We start from the raw sequence: 9058 nt of genomic DNA on the forward strand, positions 1-9058 counted from the left end.
ACCGTCGAAAGGTCAACCCCGACGGCTCGGCGGCCGCCCGGGGTGCATGTGTGTGCGCGCGCGCGCGCGCGTGTGATATGCCGGCGTCCCTCTCCCTGCTGCGGCACGATACGTTGGTCCTTTAAAACTAACCCTCCACCTCGCGCCCCGGGGCTCCGCCGCTCGAGCACGCCGTGGTCATCGTCGTCGTTGTCGTTGTCGTCGTTGTTCGCTACTATGCGCATCACGCATTAACAGCGTATAACGCCGTTAGCAAGGTGAGCCGGACGCTGTCTCACTCTCTGCACGTACGTATTGTATATGTAAAACGATTTATTTTTATGCGCGGATGACCGAAGATCGATCAGCGAGTGTGTATGTACACGACGAGTGCTTTTCGTTTTCTCCATTTCCGTTCTTCCTTTCTCTCTCTCTCTCTCTCTCCCTCCCCCCCTCTCCCCCCTTTTCTCATCCCTCTTTGGGGGTGGAAGAACGTGTCTCTAGGGCGAGTTTCGAAGATGAACCGCGTTCTATGCGGTGAGGGATGTGGGTATACCGTGCGTCTTGGATTTCTCTGAATCGCTCGAAAAGGAAAGAGGAATAACAGAAGGAGGATTACATCCCTGTGTACTTTGTATTTGTGCAATTTAAATTAATTTGTAATCTGAAATGGGAGAAATTTATGATGCGATTGTAAATGAATAGAGATATATTTCATCTCACTTATATTCTTAGATACAGATGTAGTGGCAATCAAATTAAATAAGATCATAATGTGGAATTTATTTACGCTCCAATAAATCTAGAGAGAAAAAAAATTGGTCAAGTATGAAAAAGATTTTATTGCGCTGATGTAATCTTTTGATATTCATATTTGATATATATTTATATCCAGAAAAGTTTTGGAATGTAAAATATATTTCAAATTTAATTTGATTTTTTAATCTTCATTTAAAGAATCTTTGGCATTTAGGCAAAGAATCTTTTGGCTAATTTTTAAGAATCTTTAAAAATATATTCTGAGATTTGCATTTGAATGGTTAAGCAAAGTGATTATATGTAGACACACACACATACCACACACACACACACACACACACACACACACACACACACACACACACACACACACAGATTCTTTTTCGCTTTCTTTCTCCCCTTTTATATTGTTTTTTTTTTTTTTTTTTTTTTAATTAAATTAATAATGTTAAATGAAGTGGTACTTGTACACTTCTTTCTACTTTTTTCTTTTTTTCTCTTTGGAAGAAATAAGTTTTTAAAATATATGTTGTAAAATGTATTTTGTTTGTATATTTTAAATACATTTAAATTAATTAACCTACTCATATGATTGGATATTCACTAATTATAGTAATATAGCTGAAAAAGCATGATCTGTTATATCATGCGTTGACAACATGCGTAACTTAACGCGATTTATATACACTGTGACATACAACATTTGTCAACGACAGGAATACAAAATAGCGCATTATGCGTTACGGCGTAATAAGCATCGGATTTATGAGTCAAGGATATTATATATCTTTTAATTCGACATAGTCAAATCCAGGCAGAATCTTTGATTTTTTGTTCGGTTATAAAAGAAAAAAAGGATTAATAGCTAATTTCGTAATTTTTTTTGTGAAAAATAGAAAAATATGTCAAGTCTATCTTTATTAAAGATGAAAAGCATTCGATAAATAAATAAAAATATTGAAATAGAAAAACAGGAATTGCATATTAATATCTGATATTAATCATAATTGTAACTTTTATTACAAGACATATTAGAAATTTTTTATTATTAATTAGACTATATTATAAGAAAAGTGATCTAATAAAATTTATTAATTTTTTTATTAAATATCTTTCTGTGATTTGGATCACAAGTCAGAAATTTTTTTAAAATGGAGATTGAAACATTTTTTAAGATGAGGAAAAGTTTACTAATGCCAGCGATGACTATTTATAGAAATATTATTAATTACTTTGAAGCTGCGATATGCATTATTTTTAACTTAATATTCCTTTTACATATTCAACATTTTCTGTGCTAATATAAAATCCTTGGACTTATGTTTTTTGTTGATTATAGCATGTATGCGCTGCAAATGCAGACTGCTTGCCAGGGCGAGGGCAATGGTGAGCCCGATGACCCCAGCAGCCTTCATCAGGAACCAGTACGACCTGCCACTCAAGATTGCAGCTCTTTCGATATTGTCAGAGCTACGCAGGTAATTTCAATACTCAAATCAAAGAAACTTTTGTTTTAAAATCTGTCTTAAAAAATGATGAGGCTATGTGTTACAAGTATCAAAAACAATAAGTTAACGAGTATACTCCGTGTTTTTAAAAATATAATTTTAAAATATTTGAGTGGGATGTATTTGTAGTATGGAGCGTTAGATCGAGTGACACAACTGGTGGAAGCTGGCGCCGATGTGAATCAGCCTGATTCAGAAACTGTGACGCTATTACATTGGGCTGCTATAAACAATCGCAAAGATATTGTAAAGTACCTCATTGCGAAAGGAGCCGTAGTTGATGCTATCGGTGGTGAATTGGCATCTACACCTTTGCATTGGGCTACAAGGTTAGTATTTTAACAGATACCGTTAGCTTATCGACTCCGATTTATAAACTCCGTTTTTACGAATTTCGAAGATTTAAAAGAAAGATCCTAAAGAAAAATTAAATCTTTAATTGTGCTTCCAGACAGGGCCATCTCTCTACGGTCGTGATATTGATGAGAGCAGGTGCTGATCCGACTTTGAGGGATTCTGAAGGTTTTTCTTGCATACATTTGGCGGCGCAATTCGGCCACACGGCTATTGTGGCTTATCTAGTGGCGAAAGGTGTAAATCCAAATATGCCAGATAGAAGCGCCATGACGCCTCTTATGTGGAGCGCTTATAAAGTTAATAGGTACACAGGGTACCGAATTATTATTATATAAGCGATTCTTTTTTTCAATAGAATAACGTTATGTTGGTTACTTTAAAGTCTTTCCTTTTACAGTCTGGATCCAACGCGACTATTATTAACTTTAGGAGCATCACATTCACTTACCGATAATCTGCACGGTAACACGGCTCTACATTGGGCTATTATAGCGAAAAACAATACAGCAATATCTACTCTTGTGCAGCATGGAGCCTCGTTAGACTTGCCCAATTTCCAAAATGAGACGCCAATGACGCTGTTAGGTCCTCACATTGGTGCAGCATGGTTAGGACACAAAATCAGTCAAGAGATTAAGGAAAAGCAAGGTCGTACGAGAACATGGTGTAGAGATAAGGTAATTTCTAAATTCAGAATACACATCTTAAAGAGAATTTGATATAATCAAATTTGATTATATCAAATTATAAATTTGAAATCAGGATCATTTTTCAATTTCTCCATATGTATTACTACTCATATATTCTTGTTGCAGAGAATCCGTTGGTACTGCATGGTCAGTACACCATTTATAGCATTTTATGTGATCGGTATGGTTTTACAGAGCGGATGGGATTATTTATTAAAACTAGGTGCCTTCATCACCCTTTATGTAACAGTATATGTAATGAACCATTTCGTGTTCGACGAACGGCTGTTTCACATTTTGCCAATGTCGATTTATTTGGCAACCAAGGTGCGTATAATCCCGAGACGTATTTTAGATAACCGAGGTCGTTTATGTACGATTAGTTTCTGATAAGCTGTTAAACGTGATAAGCAACAACGTCGATAAGACGATAAGCTCAAAAGATAGTGTTAACACAGTGCTAAATAAATGTCGAATTAACTGTATAGATAAAATAAAATTAGTAATAATATGCAATGCAAATATAATTTTTATTAATTTTTGCATTGCATATAACTTTTACACAATTAATATTTAAAATATTAATATCGAGAAATTACAATTTTTATAAATTTTTACACATATGATGATGCATATTTTAAATATTTGAATAAGATCTTAATACGATAATATATAAGAAAATATAATTGTTTACAAGTTAACAAAATTATTCATCTTTCTAAAATATAGTTGTTACATGTCGATCTATATATTTAATTGGCAATCCTGACTCTATTTCTCTTTTCAGATGTGGATATACGTCACATGGATATTTTGGCTAGGTATTCACGCAGCATGGTATTTATGGCTGTTGTTAGTTGGCGGATCTGTTCCTCTTTGGATATGTTTCCTACAATCTTGGCGGGGTGATCCCGGAATTATCACAGCTACTCATGAGGATAAATTAAATGTATTATTCTTTTTATATGCTAAACCATTTTATGTACATGAACGACGAATGTACGTTTATTTTTATGTGCAGACGATAATCGAATTGGCTGAGTCAGGTGGTTTCGAGCCACAATGGTTTTGCAGTAGTTGTTTAGTCAGAAGACCTATGAGATCTAAACATTGTTCTACATGTGACCGTTGTGTAGCACGATTCGATCATCATTGTCCATGGGTTAATAATTGCATTGGTAAATAGAGAGATGTGAATATTCTTATTTATACTTAATAACAATATCTCTCCTTTTACGTTAATTGATAATTAGTTTACCATATTTGTTTAATTAGATTTTAATAATGGATTGTTTCTTTATATTTCTGCTTTCAATTTATTCTTTTCATTACTCTTTTCTCTCTTGTTAAAATTAACAAATCATAACAAATCAATATGTTAAGTAGTGATTATTACTACTTCTTACAATTTTCAGGTGCACATAATCACAAGTATTTTCTTGGATTCTTGGCTTCTTTGTTAGGCCTGTGCATTGTTATTTTATCCGCCAGTGTACAATATTGGCAATTTGAATGTTGGTCAAATTTAACAAATGGTCATAGCGCAGACAATTATCTGGTAGCCGCAGCTACCTGCGACGCTTGGGTGATGTGGGTAGCAGCCAATACGTCCCTTCATTCTTTCTGGGTCGGCACTCTGTTGGCATGCCAATGCTACCAGGTATGATATTGTAATTTTACTACACACTCTTTCTCTCTCTCTCTCTCTCTCTCTCTCTCTCTCTCTCTCTCTCTCTCTCTCTCTCTCTCTCTCTCTGTGTGTGTGTGTGTGTGTGTGTGTGTGTGTGTGTAACAGTATATGTAATAAAATTACAATATTCATTATATATATATAATGAATTATCACGAGAATGAGAAAATTTGAATTTGAATATTATTTTGTCGTGAATATATGTATAATACAATAATATTTTTTGCAGATTATGGTCTTGGGGATGACAACGAACGAACGTATGAATGCTGGTCGTTACAAACATTTCAAGCAGGGGAACCCGTTCCATCGCGGTGCTCTGCAGAATGCCGCTGATTTCTGTAACTTTAGCTTTTGCGGGGTGAAGGCGAAACCTAGCTCGGACTGGTTGCATAGTTTTGATCTCAAGCAAAGTATCGAGAAGTTACCTTTGCTCGCACAGAAAGATAATTTTCAATATGTTTAGAATTCGGTAAGCAGCCATGAGAAGCTAATTGTACACACTTACATACATCATATCACTTATGCCTGACGCGTATTTCTTGGGCTACCAAAGAGTTGCCACGAACATGTAAGTGATTTTCCAGTACGGCAGTAATTATGCATACACGATGATGCGATATAGTTCATACTTTCTAAATAGCTCTACTATACGTCGTTCGCTGAATAACAATCTTTCGACTTGTACGTAAAAGATTGTTATATTGCGAGTATGCATATCCCATCTCTACTTTACTCTACTTAAAGCTGTCGATGAAAGAATACAAATGCACAAATACTTCATCAATTAAATCTTTATTGCCCAAACATAAAAAACGATAAAGAAAGAAGAATAAGTTTCTATTATTATTTGAATCGCGAAAAATAGAAACGTAAAGAAATTGAAAATTAAAGGATCTTTAACATGGAAATTGGAGAGAATTATTATATCCTTGATTATTTCAATTATCGATCATCCTTTTGGTATTTCTGATATTAAGGTTTCTTTACCACTATAAAATATAACTATTCTTTATATTAAACATATATTGTAAATATTAATCATTTATCTTAAATCGCGTTCATATATTTACCGACATTCCACATCTGATTTCATTATCATGATTCATGAGTAATAATTAATTTATTAAATATTTGCCTCTTCAAGAAGTAAACGCACTTAGAGTTTGAAAGTACATACTATTCACAATGAATGAATTTATAAATCTGATACCTCTAATAAATAACTTAATCTACAAGATAACTACGATTGCTGTTATTTTAATCGAGAGAATAATTGAAAGTCTATATATTTCTCTTTGATATAAGCATTCAAGGAATGTCTATGCGTTTATCCTTGAATTCGTAATTAAAAAAAAATAAATCAATATGCATAAAAATATAAAATAATACCAAAATTCCTTCGCATACAAAGATTAACTAAACTTGTGAATAATACAAAATTTAAAAGATGCAAAAGCGAAATAAATAACAAAGATGTGGGGCCTATATGACATTGCTATATAAATGTGTATAAATCGTGCAAATTAGGAACGCGTAAGAAAATCAAATGCTGTGCAGTAAAATTATAGCCAAAAATAAGCAAACTGCATAACAGCTATTTATACTGTTTTAGTCTATATTGTTCGTATCTGTAAGAGATTTTACCTGACTTAAGTGCCATGTTATGCTTCTTGAAATGCATTTATGTGTACTCGACATCATAAACTTCTGTTGAGATCAACTACTATTCATATTGGTTACTGTTGCTACTAAAATGTAATATTTATAATAATAATAATAATAATAATAATGCGATACTTGCGATTACAAATTAATATTACAAATTATTCATAATATTATTTAAGAACTATAGCATATTTATATCAAGCATATCTTGTCAAAACGTTTAGGTCACAAAATCGCTTTTTATATGTTAAGCAAAGTGTAAGTTTAAAGTATTGTTACGCAACAAAGAAATTATTTAATTCAATTCTAAATACAACACAGGGAACGCTCTGTTTGTATTTTGAATTGTAATTTAACATTTAACTCCAAACTGATAACTTCCAAATTATATGTACAAATTATTGCAGAAAAAAATGAAAATTATTTCTTGTACATTCCGATTAACGATAGCGTTTTATAACGAGGATGTAGAAGATGTCAATTTATAGAATATCTTATGAAATTTTTCGATTTTGAATAAGTTCATTGACGAAGAAATATATTAGAAGATATTATTTTTAGATGCATTCATCGAAATTAAAATTGTACACTGCAACGTAAAATACATTTTTCTAAGTTTATAAAAATATTTTATATTTTGACTGATACAGAGTAAGCCGAAAGTTATTTTTTGAGAGGAAAATAATTTCCGTATAATGACTTTCAAGTGTGTATCAAAACGAATTGATCAAAGATTGAATATTTGCAGAGTACAGCTTTGATTTATAGTTAATATAGATAAAAATGTATATGTTAATCAGATCAAAATTATTCTGAACGTGCATTCAAGAATGTGCTAAATGAAATGTCGCACATGGTGCGTTCAAACTATCTAATTGTATCGACGAAATTTTTGTTCCTTTTAATTGTAATCAATTCGATGACTGATTTACATATTATGCATTTTATTTGACGCATCTATAAATAAGTATTTGTACTTTATACTTATTTGTAAGTACAAATTATGTTATTTTAGTATTGATTGAATCTAATGTAAGGATTTCTATCTTTTAAGCGAATATGTCTTCGAGATCATTAATATACATTTAAATTTAGGTTCGATTTACTGGTTGTATTAGTTACATAAATTTTCACGCCCGATTTCTTGTACAGAACGACAAAAAATATTCGTGTACAAAAGGTTGAGAAACATACAAATAGTTTTAATATGGATACACTTGGCATAGCAATTACACAATTATTGCAAAACGAGTACTCCATGTCAATGTTATTAGTGAAAAATACGTGTATTATAAAAATATATAAATATAGCAATATACATAGATATATATATAGAAGATAAAACTGATTGTACTATAATATCATTTGTCGGATAGTTACGTTTGTCGGGAGGATTATTTTGCGTCAGATTCGCGGCTTGATTCGATCAATTTCACATCAATTATTTTTACTTCTCAATCTAGTCCAACTGAGATTAGTAGCGAATGTTAGCAATGACATATTTTGTTAACTATTGCGTTGTGATTACTCTTCCGATTCGGAAGATCTAAGCGTCGAAGTAAGCTATATTAATTTTGATTTCCTCTCATGTACTATTTAATATTTACAGATCGGGATCGAAATCGATATAATTTCGTTGAATTCGAAGAGGATAGTGAAATAGTGAGATTAACGAACGCATAACGTGTTCATTTGCGTTATAAATGAAACAAGATGATTCGGCGCAATGTCCAAATTTTCATGTAAATTATACCGATTTCCCTTCTCACAAATCATGAGTATCAATACGTTAAGCAAGCGAAATAATATAATATAATAATGACATGTTTTTACAGCCGAAAAATATATGTATAGGTAATGTCATATATACATACAATGAATGTTATTAACACACACGCACGTTTCTTACATCGCTACATTTTCTTAAGCTCCGTAAAGATAATTTTAAGATTCTAGGAAAAATATAATATCTTACAAAAAAGAAAAAAAAAACATCAATTTACAGATATAAAATTATAATTCACAATGCGACACCTTTACCGTTACTGTGATTTGTGAAGTAATACGGAAAAAAAAAAAAAACATGTGTAATACACGTGCATACATTGAATGTTCGAATTGCTGTTAAATTTTTGATGAATTATAACATAATGTATACATGATGATAATGCATCATTTACTATCTTTCTAAATGATAATCATCCTGTTCTACTTCCAGCTTTATTCGATATAAATAAAAGTCTAATATGTCTAGTATTTATTTTACTCGAAAAAAAAAAAAAACAACGCGCGTGTATGTGTGTGTATATGTGTCGCGTTTGTTCTAAAAAGCAAGATCATAAATCATCATTGATATGCTTCTATACATTTTCTCTTTTATTTCCCTCGCAGTGTTTTATTACGATATA

General features: G+C 32.2%; 1 protein-coding gene across 6 annotated transcripts; it reads left to right on the plus strand.

Annotated features, from left to right (window-relative positions):
- Positions 1 to 115: 115 nt before the first annotated feature.
- Hip14 (palmitoyltransferase Hip14) lies at positions 116 to 8812 on the plus strand. Of its 6 annotated transcripts, none has more exons than XM_089083016.1 (10): positions 116 to 257; positions 2078 to 2216; positions 2376 to 2575; positions 2698 to 2916; positions 3001 to 3280; positions 3419 to 3619; positions 4080 to 4241; positions 4314 to 4470; positions 4708 to 4952; positions 5212 to 8812. In XM_089083016.1, the coding sequence occupies exons 2-10, from the start codon at positions 2079 to 2081 to the stop codon at positions 5446 to 5448; spliced, it is 1839 nt and encodes a 612-aa protein (XP_088939142.1). In that variant the 5' UTR covers positions 116 to 257; position 2078; the 3' UTR covers positions 5449 to 8812. The 6 variants fall into 6 exon arrangements, with proteins under 6 accessions (XP_088939142.1, XP_088939141.1, XP_088939144.1 ...); XM_089083015.1 differs by having other exon boundaries at positions 2698 to 2907; positions 2986 to 3280; XM_089083018.1 differs by having other exon boundaries at positions 2698 to 2907.
- The last annotated feature ends 246 nt before the right edge of the window (positions 8813 to 9058 follow it).

This window comes from Pogonomyrmex barbatus, unplaced genomic scaffold, assembly GCF_055798465.1.
Source record: "Pogonomyrmex barbatus isolate J1 unplaced genomic scaffold, ASM5579846v1 scaffold7, whole genome shotgun sequence".
NCBI lineage: Eukaryota > Metazoa > Arthropoda > Insecta > Hymenoptera > Formicidae > Pogonomyrmex > Pogonomyrmex barbatus.